Source organism: Oncorhynchus mykiss, chromosome Y (genome assembly GCF_013265735.2).
Source record: "Oncorhynchus mykiss isolate Arlee chromosome Y, USDA_OmykA_1.1, whole genome shotgun sequence".
NCBI classification, from domain to species: Eukaryota; Metazoa; Chordata; class Actinopteri; order Salmoniformes; family Salmonidae; genus Oncorhynchus; species Oncorhynchus mykiss.
This window is the reverse complement of record NC_048593.1, coordinates 40,747,625-40,774,951: the sequence shown is the minus strand read 5'-3', so window position 1 is coordinate 40,774,951 and position 27,327 is coordinate 40,747,625. Positions and strand designations below refer to the sequence as shown.

The 27,327-nt window shown below is 45.5% G+C and overlaps 1 protein-coding gene across 3 annotated transcripts; it reads left to right on the top strand.

The window, feature by feature from the left end:
* Positions 1-3,727: 3,727 nt before the first annotated feature.
* On the top strand, positions 3,728-26,841 carry smad9 (SMAD family member 9). 3 transcript variants are annotated; one of them, XM_036967472.1, is made up of 8 exons: positions 3,728-4,005; positions 8,491-8,706; positions 11,937-12,194; positions 16,620-16,721; positions 18,962-19,183; positions 21,740-21,996; positions 24,895-24,999; positions 25,126-26,841. In XM_036967472.1, exons 1-8 carry the CDS (start codon positions 3,810-3,812, stop codon positions 25,162-25,164), a joined length of 1,395 nt encoding a protein of 464 aa, XP_036823367.1. In that variant the 5' UTR covers positions 3,728-3,809; the 3' UTR covers positions 25,165-26,841. The 3 variants fall into 3 exon arrangements, with proteins under 3 accessions (XP_036823367.1, XP_036823366.1, XP_036823365.1); XM_036967471.1 differs by having other exon boundaries at positions 16,617-16,721; XM_036967470.1 differs by having other exon boundaries at positions 3,810-4,005; positions 16,617-16,721; positions 24,895-25,057; positions 25,184-26,841.
* Positions 26,842-27,327: the final 486 nt, after the last annotated feature.

Here is a 27,327-nt window from a genome sequence, read left to right as displayed (position 1 = left end):
CTTGCTCACGGCATGTTTGGCATTCCTATGTTCCCCAGGCTAGTACATTATTTATATGTGGTATGGATTTTAATCCAGATATATCATGATTATAACAATACATTCGTTTTGTTGTCATCTCAGTCCAAGAGAGGTTCATGGTTCATGAAGAGCAACAGATCATAAACAGTAGGCAGGGTTTTTCAGGAGAAAACGTAGGACTGAAAATCACAAGAATCACTCTTTTACAAGGCCACATAAACGACTCAACTACCGGACTACTCTGTGTAGGTTTCCTTAGACTGTTTTACAATGGAATAAATATCCCCTCTTTTTGTATGGGAGAAGGAGAGAGAGAGAGAAAGGATGCTGTCACATTAAAGTTGTTTATTTAAAGCAAATATTTGAGTTCTTCCATCTACCAGTACAGTAGCTTATGAATAGCACATTAGGTAATGTTGTAGTCAGCCTGACTACAAGACAGAGAGAGGGAGCTAGAGAGAGAGAGAGAGAGAGCAAGCTAGAGAGAGAGAGAGAGCAAGCTAGAGAGAGAGAGAGAGAGAGCAAGCTAGAGAGAGAGAGAGAGAGAGAGAGAGCTAGAGAGAGAGAGAGAAAGCAAGCTAGAGAGAGAGAGAGAGAGCAAGCTAGAGAGAGAGAAAGCTAGAGAGAGAGAGAGAGAGAGAGAGCAAGCTAGAGAGAGAGAGAGAGAGCAAGCTAGAGAGAGAGAGAGAGAGAGAGCTAGAGAGAGAGCAAGCTAGAGAGAGATAGAGAGAGCAAGCTAGAGAGAGAGAGAGAGAGAAAGCTAGAGAGAGAGAGAGAGAGAAAGCATGCCTGTCTGGATCCGAATGTTTCCGTTTCCATGCCGTCTGTCTGTCTGTCCATCTGTGAGTGGTGTGACCTATGCTGTCTGTCCGTCCATCTGTGAGTGGTGTGACCTATGCTGGCCAGACTGTGGGGCTCCTCGCTATGAGACAGAGGGATGTACACTGAGTCCAAACTTTGTAGAAGCACCTTTGGCGGCGATTACAGCTGTGAGTCTTTTTTTTGGTTGAGTCTCTTAAGAGCTTTGCACATCTGGATTGTACAATATTTGCCCATTATTCTTTAAAGAATTCTTCAAGCTCTGTCAAGTTGGTTGTTGATCATTGCGAGACATCCATTTTTATGTCTTGCCATAGATTCTCAAGCTGATTTCACTCAAAACTGTAACTAGGCCACTCAGGAACATTCAATGTATTCTTGGTAAGCAACTCCAGGGAAGATTTGGCCTTGTGTTTTAAGTTATTGTCTTGCTGAAAGGTGAATTAGTCTCCCAGTGTCTGGTGGAAAGTAGACCAGGTTTTCCTCTGGGACTTTGACCTGTGCTTATAGCTGTATTCGGTTTCTATTTGTCCTTAAAAACTCCCCTTGTCCTTGCCGATGACAAGCAGACCCATAACATGATGCAGCCACCACCATGCTTGAAAATATGAAGAGTGGCACTCAGTGATGTGTTGTTTTGGATTTGCCCCAAATATAATGGTTAGTATTTTGGACAAAAAGTTTATTTCTTAGCCACATTTTTGCAGTATTACCTAAGTGACTTGTTGCAAACAGGATGCATGTTTATATATTTTATTGTATACAAGCTTCTTTTCACTCTGTAAATTAGATTAGTATTGTGGAGTAACTAGAATGTTGTTGATCCAACCTCAGTTTTCTCCTATCACAGCCATTAAACTCTGTAACTGTTTTAAAGTCACCATTGGCCTCGTCAAATCAAATCAAAGTTTATTTGTCACGTGCACAGAATACAACAAGTGTAGACCTTACAGTGACATGCTTACTTACAGGCTCCAACCAATAGTGCAAAAAGGTATTAGGTGAACAATAGGTAAGTAAAGAAATAAAACAACTGTAAAAAGACAGGCTATATACAGTAGCGAGGCTATAAAAGTAGCGAGGCTACATACAGACACTGGTTAGTCAGGTTGATTGAGGTAGTATGTACATGTACATATGGTTAAAGTTACTATGCATATATGATGAACAGAGAGTAGCAGTAGCGTAAATGAGGGGTTGGCGGGTGGTGGGACACAATGTAGATAGAAATCCCTGAGCAGTTTCCTGCCTCTCCGGCAACTTCTAAAAACATGTTTTCACTTTGTCACTATGGGGTATTGTGATGTCATTATGGGGTATTTTGACGTCATTATGGGGTATTGTGGCGTCATTATGGGGTATTGTGACGTCATTATGGGGTATTGTGACGTCATTATGGGTCATTGTGTGTAGATGGGTGAGAGAGTAAAAAATCAATTGAATTCAGGCTAATGTGGAATTTGTCAAATGGGTATGAAGACTTTCTGAAGGTCATATACATCCCTATAGTCCCCATAGACTTGATTCAGTGTCCTAGTCCTAATTCTCTCCTAAGTCTTCTGTTGTATTTAACCTCTGGTTCATATGACTCACAGCCCTGCTGAACAGCTCTTTGTTTCTGTTAAATTAGCGCCTAATTTCATCTCTCTCTTCTCTGGTCAGATGACTGAAAGCTGACCTGCACGAGGAATAACATTCATGACCGGAGGCTACCATTCTGACCAGACCGTATTTCTGCTGAGAGAGAGAGGGAGAAAGAGAAAAATAAGATATTTGGGATTATTCCAACATTCCCACCTCCGTTCCAGACCTTCCTCCCTACTCCTGGTCTCTTCAGGAAGCACCAACGGAACTAATGAACCCCAGTTTCTGTTTACATAGACTCCTCACACTCCTCTTCGAGCTCCATCCCTGATCCCTTGTTCTTGCTCTCCTTTAGCCATCTGGGAAACAATCCATCCATCACGCTCCTCTTCTATCTCTCTGTCCCACCCCTCTCTCTCACCTCCTCTCATCACATTCCCTCCCTCTTTCACCCGAAGTGGTGGTTCTCCTCCCTCCCTCCATCCATCTCTATCTCTACATAGCACCATCCCTCCCTCCATCCATCTCTACATAGCATCATCCATCCCTCTATCCATCTCTACATAGCACCCTCCCTCCCTCTATCCATCTCTACATAGCACCATCCCTCCCTCCATCCATCTCTACATAGCATCATCCATCCCTCTATCCATCTCTACATAGCACCCTCCCTCCCTCTATCCATCTCTACATAGCACCATCCCTCCCTCCATCCATCTCTACATAGCACCATCCCTCCCTCCATCCATCTCTACATAGCACCCTCCCTCCCTCTATCCATCTCTACATAGCACCATCCCTCCCTCCATCCATCTCTACATAGCACCCTCCCTCCCTCTATCCATCTCTACATAGCACCATCCCTCCCTCCATCCATCTCTACATAGCACCATCCCTCCCTCCATCCATCTCTACATAGCACCATCCCTTCCTCCATCCATCTCTACATAGCACCATCCCTCCCTCCATCCATCTCTACATAGCACCCTCCCTCCCTCTATCCATCTCTACATAGCACCATCCCTCCCTCCATCCATCTCTACATAGCACCCTCCCTCCCTCTATCCATCTCTACATAGCACCATCCCTCCCTCCATCCATCTCTACATAGCACCATCCCTCCCTCCATCCATCTCTACATAGCACCATCCCTCCCTCCATCCATCTCTACATAGCACCATCCCTCCCTCCATCCATCTCTACATAGCACCCTCCCTCCCTCTATCCATCTCTACATAGCACCATCCCTCCCTCCATCCATCTCTACATAGCACCCTCCCTCCCTCTATCCATCTCTACATAGCACCATCCCTCCCTCCATCCATCTCTACATAGCACCCTCCCTCCCTCTATCCATCTCTACATAGCACCCTCCCTCCCTCATCATGCATTCCTCCACCTCCATCACGTCCCTCTTCTCCTTCACCAGCCCTGCAGTGAAGAGGCTTCTGGGATGGAAACAAGGGGATGAAGAGGAGAAGTGGGCAGAGAAGGCTGTGGACTCTCTGGTCAAGAAACTAAAGAAGAAGAAGGGAGCGATGGAGGAGCTGGAGAAGGCCCTCAGCTGTCCCGGACAGCCCAGTGAGTAACCCCGTCTGATCAAATCACACTTTATTTGTCACATGCGTTGGTGTAGACTAACAGTGAAATGCTTACTTACTCAGGGCCTTTCCCAACAATGCAGAGAGAAAGAAAATAGAGACACAATAGAAAAGAAATAACAGGGAAAAAATAAATTCACAATGAGTAACGATAACTTGGCTGTATACACGGGGTACCAGTACTGAGTCAATGATAACTAGGTTATATACAGGAAGTAGCAGGTAATAACTTGGCTGTATACACGGGGTACCAGTACTGAGTCAATGATAACTAGGTTATATACAGGAAGTACCAGGTAATAACTTGGCTATATACACGGAGTACCAGTACTGAGTCAATGATAACTAGGTTATATACAGGAAGTACCAGGTAATAACTTGGCTACATACCCAGGGTACCAGTACCTAGTCGATGTGCAATGTATGAGGTAAGTGAGGTAGATATGAACATAATATTTATGTTATAGGAATAAAGTTAGCGATAGTAAACAGTAGCAGTAGCGTATGTGATCAGTCAAAAAGGTTAGTGGGTAGTTGTTATTGGTTAACTATTTAACTAAATATACTGAACAAAAATATAAAACGCAACATGTCAAGTGTTGGTCCCATGTTTCATGAGCAGAAATAAAAGATCCCAGAAATGTTCCATATGTGAAAAAAGTTTATTTCTCTCAAATGCTGTAAACACAAATTTGTTTACATCCATGTTAGTGAGCATTTCTCCACTGCCAAGATAATCCATCCACCTGACAGGTGTGGCATATGAAGAATCTGATTAAACAGCATGACCATTACAGAGGTGCACCTTGTGCTGGGGACAATAAAAGGCCACTCTAAAATGTGCAGTTTTGTCACACAACACAATGCCACAGATGTCTCAAGTTTTGAGGAAGCGTGCAATTGGCATGCTGACTGCAGGAATGTCCACCAGAGCTGGAGAAAAATCCACCAGGGGAAAATTAATGTTAATTTCTCTACCATACAATACAGTAAGCCACCTCCAACGTCGTTTTAGAGAATATGGCAGCACTTCCAACAGGCCTCACAACCGCAGACCACATGTAACCACGCCAGCCCAGAACCTCAACATCCGGCTTCTTCACCTGTTGGATTGTCTGAAACCAGCCACCTGGGCAGCTGATGAAACAGGAGTATTTCTGTCTGTAATAAAGCCCTTTTGTGGGGAAAAACTCATTCTGATTGGTTGGGCCTGGCACCCTAGTGGGTGGGCCTATGCCCTACCAGGCCCACCTATGACTGAGTGAAATCCAAGATTAGGGCCTAATGCATTTATTTCAATTGACTGATTTCCTTATTTCCTTACTGAAGCTTTGTAAAATCATTGAAAAACTTGCATGTTGCATTTATATTTTTGTTCAGTATATTTAGAAGGCTTATGGCTTGGGGGGGTAGAAGCTGTTCAGGGTCTTGATAGTTCCAGACTTGGTGCGTTGGTACCGCTTTCCGTGCTGTAGCAGAGAGAAAGGTCTATGAATGGGGTGGCTGGAGTCTTTGACCATTCTTAGGGCCTTCCTCTGACACCGCCTGGTATAGAGGTCCTGGATGGCAGGGAGCTCAGCCTCAGTGATGTACTGGGACGTACGCACTACCTTCTGTTGCACCTTGCGGTCGGATGCCAAGCAGTTGCCATACCAACCAGTGATGCAGCCAGTCAAGATGCTCTCGATGGTGCCGCTGTAAAACATTTTGAGGATCTGAGGGGCCCCATGCCAAATCTTTTCAGCTTCCTGAGGGGGGAGAGGCTTTGTCGTGCCCTCTTCACTGCTGTGTTGGTGTGTTCGGACCATGTTAGATCCTTAGTAATGTGGACACAGAGAAACTTCAAGCTCTCGACTCGCTCCACTACAGCCCTGTCGATGTAAATGGGGGTCTGCTCGACCCCTCGTTTCCTGTAGTCCACGATCAGCTCCTTGGTCTTGCTGACGTTGAGGGAGAGGTTGTTATCCGGGCACCACACTACTAGGTCTCTGACCTCCTCCCTATAGGTTGTCTCATCACCGTCGGTGATCAGGCCTACCACTGTTATGTCGTCAACAGACTTAATGATGGTGTTGGAGTTGTGCTTGGCCACGCAGTCGTGGGTAAACAGTGAGTACAGGAGGGGACTGAGCACTCACCCCTGAGAGGCCTCTGTGTTAAGGGTCAGTGTGGCGGATGTGTTGTTACCTACCTTTACTACCTGGGGGCTTCCCGACAGGATATCCATGATCCAGTTGCAGAGGGAGGTGTTCAGTCCCAGGGTCCTTAGCTTGGTGATGAGCTTGGAGGGCACTGTGGTGTTGTATGCTGAGCTGTAGTCAGTCAATGAATAGCATTCTCAGGTAGGTGTTCCTTTTGTCCAAGTGGGAAAGGGCAGTGTGGAGGGCGATTGAGATTGGATCAGTTGGGGCGGTATGTGAGTTGGAGTGAGTTCAGTGCGTCTGGGATTATGGTGTTGATGTGAACCAGGATCAGCTTTTCAAAGCATTTCATGGCCACAGATGTGAGCGCTACGGGGCGTTAGTCATTTAGACAGGTTACCTAGGTGTTCTTGGGCACGGGGACTATGGTGGTCTGCTTGCAACATGTTTGGTATTACAGACTGGGGTCAGGGAGAGGTTGAAAATGTCAGTGAAGACACTTGCCAGCTGGTCAGCGCATGCTCTGAGTACTCATCCTGGTAATCTGTCTGGTCCTGCGGTCTTGTGAACGTTGACCTGTTTAAAGGTCTTACTCACATCGGCCACGGAGAGCGTGACCACACAGTCGTCCTGAACAGCTGGTGCCTTCAAGCATGGTTCAGTGTTGCTTGCCTCTAACTTAGCATAGAAGGCATTTAGCTTGTCTGGTAGGCTTGTGTCACTGGGTAGCTTGTGGCTGGGTTTCCCTTTGTAACCCGTAACAGTTTTCAAGCCCTGCCACATCCAACAAGTGTCAGAGCTGGTGTAGTAGGATTCAATCTTAGTCTTGTATTGATGTTTTGTATGTCTTATAAACATCCGGGTTCGTGTCCCACTCTTTGAAAGCGACAGGCAACGAATGTTGCCTGCTATACATGGCTTCTGGTTGGGATATGTACGTACGGTCACTGTGGGGATAACTCCGTCGATACACTTATTACTGAAGCCAGTAACTGATGTGCCTGTTTGAGTTTTTGCTTGTCTGTATGAATCAGGAGGATAGAGTTATGGTCAGTTATGCCAAATGGAGGGCGAGTGAGAGCTTTGTATGCATCTCTGTTTTTGGAGCAAAGGTTTTTTTCGCCTCCAGTTGCACAGGTGACATGCTGGTAGAAATTAGGTAAGACGGATTTCAGTTTTCCTGCATTGAAATCACCGGCCACTAGGAGAACGGCCTCTGGATGGGCATTTTCTTGTTTGTTTATGGTCCTATACAGCTCATTGAGTGCCGTCTTAGTGCCAGAATCGGTTTGTGGTGGTAAATCAACAGCTATGAAAAATATAGATGAGAACTCTCTTGGTAAATAGTATAGTCTACAGCTTATCAATGAGGTATTCTGTCTGAGGTGAGCAGAGATCCTTAATGTTAGAGATGTTAGACCTCCCCCCTTGTAATAATGCCGTTCTGTCCTACCGATGCACAGGAAAAAAAACAGCTAGATGTATATTATCCAAGTCCTTGTTTAGCCACGACTCCCAGGAAGCGTAGGATGTTACAATTCTTCAGGTCCAGTTCATAGGATGGTCTCGAACGGATCAGTTCGACGCGTCGTCGTAGTTTCATCAGGGCGGCCGCACGTCGGCCTCTATGTCGCCCATCTCTTTTCGCTTCCGGGTCTCGGGGATTTTAGGGCCTGGATTAGGATGAGCAGGAAGTCCTGCGTTGTCGACCTGTTGAAAGTAGAAATGTTCAACCAAACGGAGATTAGTGATCTCTGTTCTGATGTCCAGAAGATCTTTTCATCACAGGAAACGATGACGGGAACATTATGTAAGAAAAAAAAAAAACGACTTAAAAGTTATGAGGAGCTCAAAAAATATCAGAACTGGTCAGGAGCACGTAAAACAGCCGCTAAACAATTCAGCACCATTACACACGTGAGTGTATGTGTGTGTGTGTGTGTGTGTGTGTGTGTGTGTGTGTGTTTCTGTGTGTGTTTCTGTGTGTGTTTCTGTGTGTGTGTGTGTGTGTGTGTGTGTGTGTGTGTTTCTGTGTGTGTGTGTGTGTGTTTGTGTGTGTGTGTGTGTGTGTGTGTGTGTGTGTGTGTGTGTGTGTGTGTGTGTGTGTGTGTGTGTGTGTGTGTGTGTGTGACTAGATAAAGAGTGTTTATCCAGAGATTATGTCACAACTAGGACCAGGAAACACGCCACTCCCCAGTGTCCATAACAGACAGGAAGTACACATCCATGGGATCCAACCTGTTCCTAAACTGTTCCCTTCACCTTTTTTGTAGCTTATTCTGAAACACCTCTGATCCAATCTCTCTCTCTACCTCCTCCAACAGGTAAGTGTGTGACCATCCCTCGGTCTCTGGACGGTCGTCTCCAGGTGTCTCACAGGAAGGGTCTCCCCCACGTTATCTACTGCAGAGTGTGGAGGTGGCCCGACCTACAGTCTCATCACGAACTCAAGGCCTTGGAGTGCTGCGAATTCGCCTTCGGATCCAAACAGAAAGACATCTGTATCAACCCCTACCACTACAGACGGGTAGAGACACCAGGTATGAAGCTATATTAACCTCTACAGACACCAGGTATGAAGCTATATTAACCACTACAGACGGGTAGAGACACCAGGTATGAAGCTATATTAACCCCTACAGACACCAGGTATGAAGCTATATTAACCCCTACAGACACCAGGTATGAATCTATATTAACCACTACAGACACCAGGTATGAGGCTATATTAACCCTTACAGACACCAGGTATGAAGCTATATTAACCACTACAGACACCAGGTATGAAGCTATATTAACCCCTACAGACACCAGGTATGAAGCTATATTAACCTCTACAGACACCAGGTATGAGGCTATATTAACCTCTACAGACACCAGGTATGAAGCTATATTAACCTCTACAGACAGGTAGAGACACCAGGTATGAAGCTATATTAACCACTACAGACGGGTAGAGACACCAGGTATGAAGCTATATTAACCCCTACAGACACCAGATATGAAGCTATATTAACCACTACAGACACCAGGTATGAAGCTATATTAACCTCTACAGACACCAGGTATGAAGCTATGTTAACTCCTACAGACACCAGGTATGAAGCTATATTAACCCCTACCACTACAGACTGGTAGAGACACCAGGTATGAGGCTATATTAACCCCTACAGACACCAGGTATGAAGCTATGTTAACTCCTACAGACACCAGGTATGAAGCTATATTAACCCCTACAGACACCAGGTATGAAGCTATATTAACCCCTACAGACACCAGGTATGAAGCTATGTTAACCCCTACAGACACCAGGTATGAAGCTATGTTAACCCCTACAGACACCAGGTATGAAGCTATGTTAACCCCTACAGACACCAGGTATGAAGCTATATTAACCACTACAGACACCAGGTATGAAGCTATATTAACCCCTACAGACACCAGGTATGAAGCTATATTAACCCCTACAGACACCAGGTATGAAGCTATATTAACCCCTACCACTACAGACGGGTAGAGACACCAGGTATGAAGCTATGTTAACCCCTACAGACTCCAGGTATGAAGCTATATTAACCACTACAGACACCAGGTATGAAGCTATATTAACCCCTACAGACACCAGGTATGAAGCTATATTAACCCCTACAGACACCAGGTATGAAGCTATATTAACCCCTACAGACACCAGGTATGAAGCTATATTAACCCCTACAGACACCAGGTATGAAGCTATATTAACCCCTTCCACTACAGACGGGTAACAACACCAGGTATGAAGCTATGTTAACCCCTACAGACACCAGGTATGAAGCTATATTAACCACTACAGACACCAGGTATGAAGCTATATTAACCCCTACAGACACCAGGTATGAAGCTATATTAACCCCTACAGACACCAGGTATGAAGCTATATTAACCCCTACAGACACCAGGTATGAAGCTATATTAACCCCTACAGACACCAGGTATGAAGCTATGTTAACCCCTACAGACACCAGGTATGAAGCTATATTAACCCCTACAGACACCAGGTATGAAGCTATATTAACTCCTACAGACACCAGGTATGAAGCTATATTAACCCCTACAGATAGGTACAGACACCAGGTATGAAGCTATATTAACCCCTACAGACGGGTAGAGACACCAGGTATGAAGCTATATTAACCCCTACAGACACCAGGTATGAAGCTATATTAACCCCTACAGACACCAGGTATGAAGCTATATTAACCCCTACAGACACCAGGTATGAAGCTATATTAACTCTACAGACACCAGGTATGAAGCTATATTAACCCCTACAGATAGGTACAGACACCAGGTATGAAGCTATATTAACCCCTACAGACGGGTAGAGACACCAGGTATGAAGCTATATTAACCCCTACAGACACCAGGTATGAAGCTATATTAACCCCTACAGACACCAGGTATGAAGCTATATTAACCCCTACAGACACCAGGTATGAAGCTATATTAACCCCTACAGACACCAGGTATGAAGCTATATTAACCACTACAGACACCAGGTATGAAGCTATATTAACCCCTACAGACACCAGGTATTAAGCTATATTAACCCCTACAGACACCAGGTATGAAGCTATATTAACCACTACAGACACCAGGTATGAGGCTATATTAACCCCTACAGACGGGTAGAGACACCAGGTATGAAGCTATATTAACCCCTACAGACACCAGGTATGAAGCTATATTAACCACTACAGACACCAGGTATGAAGCTATGTTAACCCCTACAGACAGGTAGAGACACCAGGTGTATTACAATACGGGATGATATCATACTAGACTCTTCTAACCTTTTACTGATTGCATACCTTTTTTACTATGTACAGTATGTAAATCAGAGATGGAAATCAGAGATGGGACTCAGTGGACAGTCCTGTGTTATCTAACCCAGTCTTGAGTCATGATTGGCACCCTATTCAATAAATAGTGCACTACTGTTGACCAAGGCCCTCATAGGGAATAGGGTGCCATTTCAGACACATCTCGGGTGGTCTGTCTGTCTCTCTATTGTTCCTGTGTTTTAATTATCTGAGATAAAGGTCAGTAGAGGGATGTGGGACGAAACCTGATCTCAGCCGTACTGTGTTCTGTTCAGAGACAAACTGGATTTACAGTTATTTGATATGAGAAGAACTGTACTGACTGATCAATCTCTCTGTCTCTGTCTCTCTCTTTCTCCGTCTCTCTCTCCTCTCCCTCTCTCTCCCCTCTCTCTGTCTCTGTCTCTCTCTTTCTCTGTCTCTCTCTGTCTTTGTCTCTCTCTCCCCTCTCTCTGTTTCTCTCCTCTCTCTCTCTGTTTGTCTCTCTCCTCTCCCCTCTCTGTTTCTCTCCTCTCTCTCTCTCTTTGTCTCCCTCTCTCTCCCCTCTCTCTGTTTCTCTCCTCTCTCCTCCTCTCTTTGTCTCTCTCCTCTCCCTCTCTCTCCCCTCTCTCTGTTTCTCTCCTCTCTCTCCTCTCTCTGTTTCTCTCCTCTCTCTCTCTGTCTCTCTCCTCTCGCTCCTCTCTCTCTCTCTGTCTCTCTCCTCTCCCTCCTCTCTCTCTTGCTCTCTCTGTCTCTGTCTGTCTGTTTGTCTCTCCCTCGCTCTCCCCCATTTTCTGCCTGTCTGTCCATTTCACTGTCGATCTCTCTCTCTCTTTTTCTCTCTCTCCACCTTTCTCTGTCTCTCCCTTTCTTTGTCTCTCCCTTTCTCTGTCTTGTCTGTCTCTCTGTCTGTCCCCTCCCCCTGTCAGTGCTTCCCCCAGTGTTGGTCCCCCGTCACAGTGAGTTTAACCCACAGCACAGTCTACTGGCTAAATTCCGGAACGCCTCGCTCCACAACGAGCCCCTGATGCCCCAGAACGCTACATACCCGGACTCCTTCCCTCCTCTCCCCTGCGCCTCCTTTTCCTCCCCCTCCTCATCCTCTCTCAACCAGTCCCCCACCTCCGCCAGCTACCCCAACTCTCCCAGCAGCTCAGCCGAACCTACCAGCCCCTACCACATCACAGGTACACCTAATAAATGCATACGTATACTTAATACTACAAAACTACTACTACTACAGTCCCATACCACATTATAGGTAGAAATGCGATGACTGTATTGCTTTAGGCTGCTATTATCTCTATTGAGCTTATTACTGCAATGTAGCCCAAATGCCAGCAGGTGGCGATATTGAGTCGTTTCCATCTTACCATGCAAATGGCCGGCAATGCACTCGTATCCCCCTTGTACCGGTTCATACCTGCATACAGTACTACTACTGGTAGTGTAATACAGTAGTACTACTAATATTGTAATACAGTACTACTACTGGTATTGTAATACAGTACTACTACTGGTAGTGTAATACAGTACTACTACTGGTGGTGTAATACAGTACTACTACTGGTAGTGTAATACAGTACTACTACTGGTATTGTAATAGAGTACTACTACTGGTAGTGTAATACAGTACTACTACTGGTAGTGTAATACAGTACTACTACTGGTAGTGTAATACAGTACTACTACTAATATTGTAATATAGTACTACTACTGGTAGTGTAATACAGTACTACTACTAATATTGTAATACAGTACTACTACTGGTAGTGTAATACAGTACTACTACTGGTAGTGTAATACAGTACTACTACTGGTATTGTAATACAGTACTACTACTGGTAGTGTAATACAGTACTACTACTAATATTGTAATACAGTACTACTACTGGTAGTGTAATACAGTACTACTACTAATATTGTAATACAGTACTACTACTGGTAGTGTAATACAGTACTACTACTAATATTGTAATACAGTACTACTACTGGTAGTGTAATACAGTACTACTACTAATATTGTAATACAGTACTACTACTGGTAGTGTAATACAGTACTACTACTAATATTGTAATATAGTACTACTACTGGTAGTGTAATACAGTACTACTACTAATATTGTAATACAGTACTACTACTGGTAGTGTAATACAGTACTACTACTAATATTGTAATACAGTACTACTACTGGTAGTGTAATACAGTACTACTACTAATATTGTAATACAGTACTACTACTGGTAGTGTAATACAGTACTACTACTGGTAGTGTAATACAGTACTACTACTAATATTGTAATACAGTACTACTACTGGTAGTGTAATACAGTACTACTACTAATATTGTAATATAGTACTACTACTGGTAGTGTAATACAGTACTACTACTGGTAGTGTAATACAGTACTACTACTAATATTGTAATATAGTACTACTACTGGTAGTGTAATACAGTACTACTACTAATATTGTAATATAGTACTACTACTGGTAGTGTAATACAGTACTACTACTAATATTGTAATACAGTACTACTACTGGTAGTGTAATACAGTACTACTACTGGTAGTGTAATACAGTACTACTACTGGTATTGTAATACAGTACTACTACTGGTAGTGTAATACAGTACTACTACTAATATTGTAATACAGTACTACTACTGGTAGTGTAATACAGCACTACTACTAATATTGTAATACAGTACTACTACTGGTAGTGTAATACAGTACTACTACTAATATTGTAATACAGTACTACTACTGGTAGTGTAATACAGTACTACTACTAATATTGTAATATAGTACCACTACTGGTAGTGTAATACAGTACTACTACTAATATTGTAATACAGTACTACTACTGGTAGTGTAATACAGTACTACTACTAATATTGTAATACAGTACTACTACTGGTAGTGTAATACAGTACTACTACTAATATTGTAATACAGTACTACTACTGGTAGTGTAATACAGTACTACTACTGGTAGTGTAATACAGTACTACTACTAATATTGTAATACAGTACTACTACTGGTAGTGTAATACAGTACTACTACTAATATTGTAATATAGTACTACTACTGGTAGTGTAATACAGTACTACTACTGGTAGTGTAATACAGTACTACTACTAATATTGTAATACAGTACTACTACTGGTAGTGTAATACAGTACTACTACTAATATTGTAATACAGTACTACTACTGGTAGTGTAATACAGTACTACTACTAATATTGTAATATAGTACTACTACTGGTAGTGTAATACAGTACTACTACTGGTAGTGTAATACAGTACTACTACTAATATTGTAATACAGTACTACTACTGGTAGTGTAATACAGTACTACTACTAATATTGTAATACAGTACTACTACTGGTAGTGTAATACAGTACTACTACTAATATTGTAATACAGTACTACTACTGGTAGTGTAATACAGTACTACTACTAATATTGTAATATAGTACTACTACTGGTAGTGTAATACAGTACTACTACTAATATTGTAATACAGTACTACTACTGGTAGTGTAATACAGTACTACTACTAATATTGTAATACAGTACTACTACTGGTAGTGTAATACAGTACTACTACTAATATTGTAATACAGTACTACTACTGGTAGTGTAATACAGTACTACTACTGGTAGTGTAATACAGTACTACTACTAATATTGTAATATAGTACTACTACTGGTAGTGTAATACAGTACTACTACTGGTAGTGTAATACAGTACTACTACTAATATTGTAATACAGTACTACTACTGGTAGTGTAATACAGTACTACTACTAATATTGTAATACAGTACTACTACTGGTAGTGTAATACAGTACTACTACTAATATTGTAATATAGTACTACTACTGGTAGTGTAATACAGTACTACTACTGGTAGTGTAATACAGTACTACTACTAATATTGTAATACAGTACTACTACTGGTAGTGTAATACAGTACTACTACTAATATTGTAATACAGTACTACTACTGGTAGTGTAATACAGTACTACTACTAATATTGTAATACAGTACTACTACTGGTAGTGTAATACAGTACTACTACTAATATTGTAATATAGTACTACTACTGGTAGTGTAATACAGTACTACTACTAATATTGTAATACAGTACTACTACTGGTAGTGTAATACAGTACTACTACTAATATTGTAATACAGTACTACTACTGGTAGTGTAATACAGTACTACTACTAATATTGTAATACAGTACTACTACTGGTAGTGTAATACAGTACTACTACTGGTAGTGTAATACAGTACTACTACTAATATTGTAATACAGTACTACTACTGGTAGTGTAATACAGTACTACTACTAATATTGTAATATAGTACTACTACTGGTAGTGTAATACAGTACTACTACTGGTAGTGTAATACAGTACTACTACTAATATTGTAATACAGTACTACTACTGGTAGTGTAATACAGTACTACTACTAATATTGTAATACAGTACTACTACTGGTAGTGTAATACAGTACCATTGCAGTAATCATCTTAATAAAGATCAAATAGTCATTTGTCCTAATAGTATAATCCTTTTGTTGCTATGTATATATTTTTTTACTTTTGATGTGTTGTAATTTCTCTTCCTCCCCCCTCTGCTCCCTCCTCCCCCTTCTGTTCCCCTCCGCCCCCCCTCTGTTCCCCTCCGCCCCTCTCTGTTCCGCTCCACCCCTCTACTCCCTCCATGGCCCCCTCCGTCTCCCTCTGTTCCCCTCCGCCCCCCCTCTGTTCCCCTCCGCCCCCCCCTCTGTTCCCCTCCGCCCCTCTCTGTTCCCCTCCACCTCTCTACTCCCCCTCTGTTCCCCTCCAACCCTCTGCTCCCTCCTCCCCCCTCTGTTCCCCTCCGCCCCCCGTTCTGTTCCCCTCCGCCCCCCCTCTGTTCCCCTCCGCCCCTCTCTGTTCCCCTCCACCCCTCTACTCCCCCTCTGTTCCCCTCCACCCCTCTACTCCCCCTCCATGTTCCCCTCCACCCCTCTATTCCCCCTCCATGTTCCCCTCCACCCCTCTACTCCCCCCTCTGTTCCCCTCCACCCATCTACTCCCTCCATGTACCCCTCCACCCCCTCTGTTCCGCTCCACCCCTCTGCTCCCTCCTCCCCCTTCTGTTCCCCTCCGCCCCCCCTCTGTTCCCCTCCGCCCCCCCCTCTGTTCCCCTCCGCCCCTCTCTGTTCCCCTCCACCCCTCTACTCCCCCTCTGTTCCCCTCCACCCCTCTACTCCCCCTCCATGTTCCCCTCCACCCCTCTATTCCCCCTCCATGTTCCCCTCCACCCCTCTATTCCCCCTCCATGTTCCCCTCCACCCCTCTACTCCCACCTCTGTTCCCCTCCACCCATCTACTCCCTTCATGTACCCCTCCACCCCCTCTGTTCCGCTCCACCCCTCTGCTCCCTCCTCCCCCTCTGTTCTTCTCCGCCCCCCTCTGTACCCCTCCACCCCTCTACTCCCCCTCCATGTTCCCCTCCACCCCTCTACTCCCCCTCCATGTTCCCCTCCACCCCTCTACTCCCCCCTCTGTTCCCCTCCCCCCCATGTTCCCTTCCTCCCAGCAGAGACCCCACCTCCCCCTTATAGCATGATGGAGACAATCCCAACTGAGGATGTCAAGCCTGGAGACTCCACACACAAGCTCACCTTCTCAGCTCCGCACATAGGTAAAAAAAAAAATATATATATCCTTAAACTAATCCTAGCACTTGTCTTTTCCTACTACTACTGGCTCTGCTGATATCGTCTTTATTGAAGAAACATGTACTTACTATGACTGTGAAATGTGGTTGTCCCACCGAGTGCATTCGGAAAGTATTCAGACCCCTTGACTTTTTACACATTTTGTTACATTACAGCCTTATTCTAAAATTGATTAAATTGTTTTTTTTCCCCCCTAATAATTATAGACACAATACCCCATAATGACATCACAATACCCCATAATGACATCACAATACCCCATAATGACATCACAATACCCCATAATGACATGACAATACCACATAATGACATGACAATACCCCATAATGACATCACAATACCCCATAATGACATCACAATACCCCATAATGACATCACAATACCCCATAATGACAAAGCATAAACAGGTTTTTAGACAATTTTGCAAATGTATTCAAAATAAAAAAACTGAAATATGACATTTACATAAGTATTCAGACCCTTTACTCAGTACTTTGTTGAAGCACCTTTGACAGTGATTACAGCCTTGAGTCTTCTTGGGTATGTCGCTACAAGCTTGGCACACCTGTATTTGGAGAGTTTCTCCCATTCTTCTCTGCAGATCCTCTCAAGCTCTGTCAGGTTGGATGGGGAGCGTCGCTGCACAGCTATTTTCAGGTCTCTCCAGAGATGTTCGATCGGGTTCAAGTCCGGGCTCTGGCTGGGCCACTCAAAGACATTCAGTGACTTGTCCCAAAGCCACTCCTGCGTTGTCTTGGCTGTGTGCTTACGGTCGTTGTCAATTTGGAAGGTAAACCTTCGCCCCAGTCTGAGGTCCTGTGTGCTCAGGAGCAGGTTTTCATTAAGGATCTCTCTGTACTTTGCTCCGTTCATCTTTCCCTCGACCCTGACTAATCTCCTAGTCCCTGCTGCTGAAAAACATTCCCAATGGGGAATGCTGCCACCACCATGCTTCCCTGTAGGGATGGTGCCAGGTTTCCTCCAGACATGATGCTGCCACCACCATGCTTCACTGTAGGGATGGTGCCAGGTTTCCTCCATGACATGATGCTGCCACCAACATGCTTCACCGTAGGGATGGTGCCAGGTTTCCTCCAGACATGATGCTGCCACCACCATGCTTCACCGTAGGGATGGTGCCAGGTTTCCTCCAGACATGATGCTGCCACCACCATGCTTCACCGTAGGGATGGTGCCAGGTTTCCTCCAGACATGATGCTGCCACCACCATGCTTCACCGTAGGGATGGTGCCAGGTTTCCTCCAGACATGATGCTGCCACCACCATGCTTCACCTTAGGGATGGTGCCATGTTTCCTCCAGACATGATGCTGCCACCACCATGCTTCACCGTAGGGATGGTGCCAGGTTTCCTCCAGAAGTGACGTATGGTATTCAGGCCAAAGAGTTGAGTCTTGGTTTCATCATACCAGAGAATCTTGTTTCCTTGAGTCCTTGTTTTGGTACCCTTCCCCAGATCTGTGCCTCGACACAATCCTGTCTCTGAGCTCTACGGACAATTCCTTCAACCTCAAGGCTTGGTTTTTGCTCTGACATGCACTGTCAACTGTGGGACCTTATATAGACAGGTGCGTGCCTTTCCAAATCATGTCCAGTCAATTAAATATACCACAGGTAGACTCCAATCAAGTTGTAGAAACATCTCAAGGATGATAAATGGAAACAGGATGCACCTGAGCTCAATTTCGAGTCATAGCAAAGGGTCTGAATACCTGTTTCAGTCAGCATGCTTCAGTCAGCATGCTTCAGTCAGCATGCTTCAGTCAGCATGCCTCAGTCAGCATGCTTCAGTCAGCATGCCTCAGTCAGCATGCCTCAGTCAGCATGCCTCAGTCAGCATGCCTCAGTCAGCATGCCTCAGTCAGCATGCCTCAGTCAGCATGCTTCAGTTCGGCTGCCGAACCGAACAAGTGTACTCGCATACTCCCTTAAAAAACGAGAAAAAACGCGCGGCAATAGTACTGTTTGTCCATCTTGAGACGCCGTAGCCAGTATACACTTCCTAGTCATACTTAATCAAAGATAACTCAAGAAATATGTCGTTAATTTTGATGTTTTTTTTTTTTTGCCGTGGAGATCTTAGTCACACAATTGTACATCTAACTAAGAGATCTGGTGCATTATTTTTCAACTGTTTGGTCCTGGAAGCATGTGGACGCCTTAACCCTTTCCTCTCTGTATAGATCTGCGGCCTGTGTGTTATGAGGAGCCAGAGTACTGGTGTTCAGTGGCGTACTACGAGCTGAATAATCGTGTTGGAGAGACGTTCCACGCCTCGTCCCGTAGCGTCCTGGTGGACGGCTTCACCGACCCCTCCAACAACAAGAACCGCTTCTGTCTCGGCCTGTTGTCTAACGTCAACCGCAACTCAACCATCGAACACACACGCAGGCACATAGGAAAAGGTGAGAAGGCACACGCAGAGGCGGAAAGCACACACACACACACACACACACACACACACACACACACACACACACACACACACACACACACACACACACACACACACATACAGAGGCACACAGGCAAAGGAACATAGTGAAAATGACCCATTTTAAATAAAGTGTTCATTCATTATGAGTGTTTGTTTCACAATGTAAACAACTAGTCATCTGCCACTGTGCCTCCCTAATGGTACTCAATTCCTTATATAGTGTATTCCTTTTGACCCAGAGACCTCTGGGAGCCATAGGAAGTGATAGGGAGCCATTTGAATCCATGGGAAGTCATAGGGAGCCATAGGAAGCGATATGGAGCCAGTTGAAGCTATAGGGAGCGATATGGAGCCAGTTGAAGCTATAGGGAGTGATATGGAGCCATTTGAAGCCATAGGAAGTGATAGGGAGCCAGTTGAAGCTATAGGGAGCGATATGGAGCCATTTGAAGCTATAGGGAGCGATAGGGAGCCATATGAAGCTATAGGAAGTCATAGGGAGCCATAGGAAGCGATATGGAGCCATTTGAAGCCATAGGAAGCGATATGGAGCCAATTGAAGCCATAGGAAGCGATATGGAGCCATTTGAAGCTATAGGGAGCGATAGGGAGCCATAGGAAGCTATAGGAAGTCATAGGGAGCCATAGGAAGCGATATGGAGCCATTTGAAGCCATAGGAAGCGATATGGAGCCAATTGAAGCCATAGGAAGCGATATGGAGCCATTTGAAGCTATAGGGAGCGATAGGGAGCCATAGGAAGCTATAGGAAGTCATAGGGAGCCATAGGAAGCGATATGGAGCCATTTGAAGCCATAGGAAGCGATATGGAGCCAATTGAAGCCATAGGAAGCGATATGGAGCCATTTGAAGCTATAGGAAGCCATAGGGAGCCATAGGAAGCCATTTGGAATGCAGACATTGTAACATGTCTTCTTCTTTTATTAAAGAGAGTTCAGTAACAGAGGAAAAGTCCTGCTGGTCTCTCACTTAGACTGGCGACAAACCATGTACCTTGGCTGTTGTAGGTCTCTCTCTGTGTGTGTGTGTGCGTGTGTGTGTGTGTGTGTGTGTGTGTGTGCGTGTGTGTGTGTGTGTGTGTGTGTGTGTGTGTGTGTGTGTGTGTGTGTGTGTGAGTGAAAGAGGCCCATATGACCTGGGACAGCCTGGCCTTTTGGCTTTTCTCGTGGTGTCAGATCGTAGGTGCCGTGCCAACATTGGATAAAGATAAAACGTTGCCATGGGCTGCTGTCAAAAACATGTGTGGTGTGGTGTTGGGAACTGGGAGAGGTCGGAGGGGTGGGAGAGGAGGGAGAGGAGCCAAGTTTGGGCCTCCTCCCACATCCCTCAGTCCCCCTATTACACACACACACACACACGCACACGGGATCAGACACAAGTGAAGTGAATCTATCCAGACACGGCTGGTTTATAAGGAGACCATTACCGCTCTGTCTTGGCAAGGGATGAAACACTCAGCTAGGTGTGCCATGATAGCTTGCTTTGGAGACATTACACTGAAATGATAGTGCCATGATAGCTTGCTTTGGAGACATTACACTGGAATGATAGTGTCACGATAGCTTGCTTTGGAGACATTACACTGAGAAACTCTGCTAGGAACCAGGGAGTGAACCATAAATATAGTCAGTTTTCAAAGACGCAAACTGTTATTGTAGGCTACTGCTAGAAAAGAATGATATTATTGGAGTGATTTTATTTTCTACTTATTCGTGTCTCTCCGTACGGCCACTTCTCTGCCAAGACGATAGCAGATAGCAATGAGCTCAAGGATTTTAACCCTTCTGGCTCTCTCCTCCCCCCTCCAGGTGTCCATCTCTACTACGTGGGTGGTGAGGTGTATGCCGAGTGTCTGAGTGACAGCAGTATCTTTGTCCAGACTCCTAACTCTCTCTCTCTCTCTCTCTCTCTCTCTCTCTCCCCCTCTCTCTCCCTCCCTCCCCCTCCAGGTGTCCATCTCTACTACGTGGGTGGTGAGGTGTATGCCGAGTGTCTGAGTGACAGCAGTATCTTCGTCCAGACTCCTAACTCTCCTCTCTCTCTCTCCCCCTCTCTCTCCCTCCCTCCCCCTCCAGGTGTCCATCTCTACTACGTGGGTGGTGAGGTGTATGCCGAGTGTCTGAGTGACAGCAGTATCTTCGTCCAGACTCCTAACTCTCTCTCTCTATCTCTCTCTCTCTCTCTTCCCCTCTCTCTCCCTCCCTCCCCCTCCAGGTGTCCATCTCTACTACGTGGGTGGTGAGGTGTATGCCGAGTGTCTGAGTGACAGCAGTATCTTCGTCCAGACTTCTAACTCTCCTCTCTCTCTCTCCCCCTCTCTCTCCCTCCCTCCCCCTCCAGGTGTCCATCTCTACTACGTGGGTGGTGAGGTGTATGCCGAGTGTCTGAGTGACAGCAGTATCTTCGTCCAGACTCCTAACTCTCCTCTCTCTCTCTCTCTCTCTCTCTCTATCTCTATCTCTCTATCTCTATCTCTCCCCCTCTCTCTCTCCTCCCCCCTCCAGGTGTCCATCTCTACTACGTGGGTGGTGAGGTGTACGCCGAGTGTCTGAGTGACAGCAGTATCTTCGTCCAGAGTCGTAACTGTAACTATCAGCATGGTTTCCATGCCACCACCGTGTGTAAGATCCCCAGCGGCTGTAGTCTGAAGATCTTCAACAACCAGCTGTTCGCCGAGCTGCTCTCTCAGTCCGTCAACCACGGCTTCGAGGTGGTCTACGAACTCACCAAGATGTGTACTATACGCATGAGCTTTGTCAAGGTAACTGGGGTTAGAGGTCAGATGGTGAAGGGTCAGGTATTAGAGGGTGGGGTTAGAGGTCAGGGGTGAAGGGTCAGGTGTTAAGAGGGTGGGGTTATGAGAGAGTCTGCATGGGCAGTGAATGTAGCACTGAAACTCACATTTAAACAGATGTCTGTGAGCGAAGAGACGAGAACTGAGATGTCTACGTTGTTTCCACGGTAACTCAACACCATGTTATTCTGATACTTGGCTCTGTAGAAACGACATTGTTTAGGAGCTTCAAGAAAGAATGATGTAATAGTTAACAGCCTACAAACTTCAGATGGCATTCAATATCTTTTTTTTATGTTTGCCAAATATTTCTAAATGGTTTTATGATTTGTACAAATTTGAAAGAAGTCATTATGTTGAAAGCGTTGTTTCCACGGTAACTCAACACCATGTTGTTCTGATATTTGGCTCCCGCCTGGAGTGAGAGTGTTCCAAGACCACTACACACACACATATTGGTCACGGTCGTATTTTGTTACACACACGTACACCAACACACACATATTGGTCACGGTTGTATCTGGTTACACACACACACACCCGTACCTGCACGTATATACGCAAATGTGTACACAAGATTCTCAAGTTGCCACACATACACACACCAAAGTCATAATCACTACGCACCAAACAGAAGAAAACGGACAGGGGGGGGAGACTACAGGGGGGGACTACAGGGGGGAACTCCAGGGAGGAACACAGGGAGGAACTACAGGGAGGAACTACAGGGAGGGACTACAGGGAGGAACTACAGGGGGGGACTACAGGGGGGGGCTACAGGGAGGAACTACAGGGAAGAACACAGGGAGGAACTACAGGGAGGAACTACAGGGGGGAACTACAGGGAGGGACTACAGGGAGGAACTACAGGGAGGGACTACAGGGGGAACTACAGGGAGGAACTACAGGGAGGAACATAGGAAGGAACTACAGGGAGGGACTACAGGGGGGAACTACAGGGAGGAACTACAGGGAGGGACTACAGGGGGGGACTACAGGGAGGAACTACAGGGAGGAACACAGGGAGGAACTACAGGGAGGAACTACAGGGGGGAACTACAGGGAGGGACTACAGGGAGGAACTACAGGGAGGGACTACAGGGGGAACTACAGGGAGGAACTACAGGGAGGGACTACAGGAAGGAACTACAGGGAGGGACTACAGGGGGGAACTACAGGGAGGAACTACAGGGAGGGACTACAGGGGGGGACTACAGGGAGGGACTGCAGGAGGGGACTACATGGGGGGACTACAGGGGGGGACTACAGGAGGGGACTACATGGGGGGACTACAGGGGGGAACTACAGGGGGGAACTACAGGGAGGGACTACAGGAGGAACTACAGGGGGGGACTACAAGGGGAACTACAGGGGGAACTACAGGGGGGAACTACAGGGAGGGACTACAGGGGGAACTACAGGGGGGGACTACAGGGGGAACTACAAGGGGGACTACAGGGGGGACTACAGGGGGGGACTACAGGGGGGAACTACAGGGAGGGACTACAGGGGAACTACAAGAGGGGAACTACAGGGGGAACTACAGGGGTGGACTACAGGGGGGAACTACAGGGGGGACTACAGGGGGGAACTACAGGGAGGGACTACAGGGAGGGACTACAGGAAGGAACTACAGGGAGGGACTACAGGGGGGAACTACAGGGAGGGACTACAGGGGGGGACTACAGGGGGGACTACAGGGGGGGACTACAGGGGGGGACTACAAGGGGGAACTACAGGGAGGGACTACAGGGGGGAGAACTACAGGGGGGGACTACAGGGGGAACTACAGGGAGGGACTACAGGGGGAACTACAGGGAGTGACTACAGGGGTGGACTACAGGGGGGAACTACAGGGAGGGACTACAGGGGGGACTACAGGGGGGAACTACAGGCAGGGACTACAGGGGGGAACTACAGGGAGGGACTACAGGGGGAACTACAGGGGGAACTACAGGGAGGGACTACAGGGGGAACTACAGGGGGGACTACAGGCAGGGACTACAGGGGGGAACTACAGGGAGGGACTACAGGGGGAACTACAGGGGGAACTACAGGGAGGGACTACAGGGGGAACTACAGGGGGAACTACAGGGAGGGACTACAGGGGGAACTACAGGGAGGGACTACAGGGGGAACTACAGGGGGAACTACAGGGAGGGACTACAGGGGGAACTACAGGGGGGACTACAGGCAGGGACTACAGGGGGGAACTACAGGGAGGGACTACAGGGGGAACTACAGGGGGAACTACAGGGAGGGACTACAGGGAGGAACTACAAGTGGAACTACAGAGAGGAACTACAGGGAGGGACTACAGGGGGGAACTACAGGGAGGGACTACAGGGGGAACTACAGGGGGAACTACAGGGAGGGACTACAGGGGGAACTACAGGGGGGACTACAGGCAGGGACTACAGGGGGGAACTACAGGGAGGGACTACAGGGGGAACTACAGGGGGAACTACAGGGAGGGACTACAGGGAGGAACTACAAGTGGAACTACAGGGAGGAACTACAGGGAGGGACTACAGGGAGGGACTACAGGGAGGAACTACAAGTGGAACTACAGGGAGGAACTACCTGAACTTGTTCAATAAGAAACTTTTTTCGTTTTCTGTTGCCAAACCCTTGTGCAATGTTTTGCTACAGTGTGCACTAATCTATACGACCCATCTGGGCCACATTCAATTGCCAAACGTTATCGAATGTTGCACATAGAAATTCCATGAATAGAGCAGATGTGATACTTGGTCTGAGAGGCATGTTTGTTCTACATAACATATTTCTATCCGAACGTTCCAAAACGTCCGGGTTGAACACGTCTCTGAAAACGTTGCGTTTACTTCCTCTTCTTCTATGCAGGGCTGGGGTGCAGAGTACCACCGTCAGGATGTCACCAGCACCCCCTGCTGGATAGAGGTGCACCTGCACGGCCCTCTGCAGTGGCTGGACAAAGTCCTCACACAGATGGGCTCTCCTCATAACCCCATCTCCTCCGTGTCCTAACACATACACACACACACAGATGGGCTCTCCTCATAACTCCATCTCCTCTGTGTCCTAACACATACATACACACACACACACACACAGATGGGCTTTCCTCATAACCCCATCTCCTCCGTGTCCTAACACATACACACACACACAGATGGGCTCTCCTCATAACTCCATCTCCTCCGTGTCCTAACACATACATACACACACACACACACACACACACACACACACAGATGGGCTCTCCTCATAACCCCATCTCCTCCGTGTCCTAACACATACATACACACACACACACACACACAGATGGGCTTTCCTCATAACCCCATCTCCTCCGTGTCCTAACACATACATACACACACACAGATGGGCTCTCCTCATAACCCCATCTCCTCCGTGTCCTAACACCACACACACATATCCTCTGTATCCTGACACACACACATCTTAATGGATCTATGCTTATCTCGACTGACGCTATTGAAATAGCAGCTTTTTCTTCCCGACAGGAATCAACCGCCATTTAACATTACGAATGTTATTGAAGTTGATGTCAATCAATCAATCAATCAATCAATCATACAGAAGTTACTGTAGCTTTCAGTTAGTCAATGTACAATGTGTCAGTGAGGCAGATGCATATTATATTGTTTTAGCTACTCTGCTGTCTAGTTTTACTGTAAGGGACAGTTTCGGCGCTATCCAGCGACAACGGACATCGCAATATCCGTTTGATTGTGTTTTTATTTGTTTAGGTGATGTCAGAGGTGTGTAACTGTGATGGGAGCTGTCGAAAAAAATCGATTTGTAACGAAATAACACGTCTTTAATAAAATCCCACCGGCGTTAGAAGTTCAGAACGAGAAAAGTGTAGGCTGTAGTTGAAATAATAATAACACGCAAATGAAGCAATTATAAGGATTTTTACATCAGCCAATCGGGGCGTAGATTACAACACGCAATCCAGTGTTCCGACTTGAAACACAGCTACATGACGTCATTACTAACGCATCCAATGGCAATGTCCTGCTCAGGTACAACACCGGGAGCCCTTTGCTGCTTCGGCAGCTCCAACGCGGTACACCTCTCCCACAACGCCTAAACAAAAAACAATGGTGCTGCTAGGCAGTTGTGGGTTAAGGCAGAACTGATTGAATCGTGCCCTTCAGTGTCATTAGACTATGGTTTCAACTATCATTCAATCACCTTTTTGTTCACTGTAATCTACAGAATGCTGTATTCAACCACACATAGCTCTTGTTTAAATAACCCTTTAACTCGCTCAAAGACAGTGTTGTTCGTCCCTATATAGTGCACTACTTTAGACCAGAACCCTATGGCACCCTATTCCCTATATAGTGCACTACTTTAGACCAGAACCCTATGGCACCCTATTCCCTATATAGTGCACTACTTTAGACCAGAACCCTATGGCACCCTATTCCCTATATAGTGCACTACTTTAGACCAGAACCCTATGGGACCCTATTCCCTATATAGTGCACTACTTTAGACCAGAGGCCAATGGCACCCTATTCCCTATATAGTGCACTACTTTAGAACAGAGCCCTATTGCACCCTATTCCCTATATAGTGCACTACTTTAGAACAGAACCCTATGGCACCCTATTCCCTATATAGTGCAGTAGGGTACCATTTGAGATCAAAGGAAACAGTAGTTACTAATAGAGACGTATATGTCAGTGTATAAAATGGTGTTTTACGTGTTGGAAACATTATAAACATGTATTTACTGTTGTTTCTGACTGCCTTTCTGATTATTTCATTACATATTTTTTTTTAGAATTGAAAGGATTTTGTTTTGTAGTATATTTACGATACATGAAGTAGTTTTATGTGTAGTATATTCACGATACATGAAGTAGTTTTATGTGTAGTATATTTACGATACATGAAGTAGTTTTATGTGTAGTATATTTACAATACATGAAGTAGTTTTATGTGTGGTATATTTACGATACATGACGTAGTTTTATGTGTAGTATATTTACGATACATGAAGTAGTTTTATGTAGTATATTTACGATACATGAAGTAGTTTTGTGTAGTATATTTACGATACATGAAGTAGTTTTGTGTAGTATATTTACGATACATGAAGTAGTTTTATGTGTAGTATATTTACGATACATGAAGTAGTTTTATGTGTGGTATATTTACGATACATGACGTAGTTTTATGTGTAGTATATTTACGATACATGAAGTAGTTTTATGTAGTATATTTACGATACATGAAGTAGTTTTGTGTAGTATATTTACGATACATGAAGTAGTT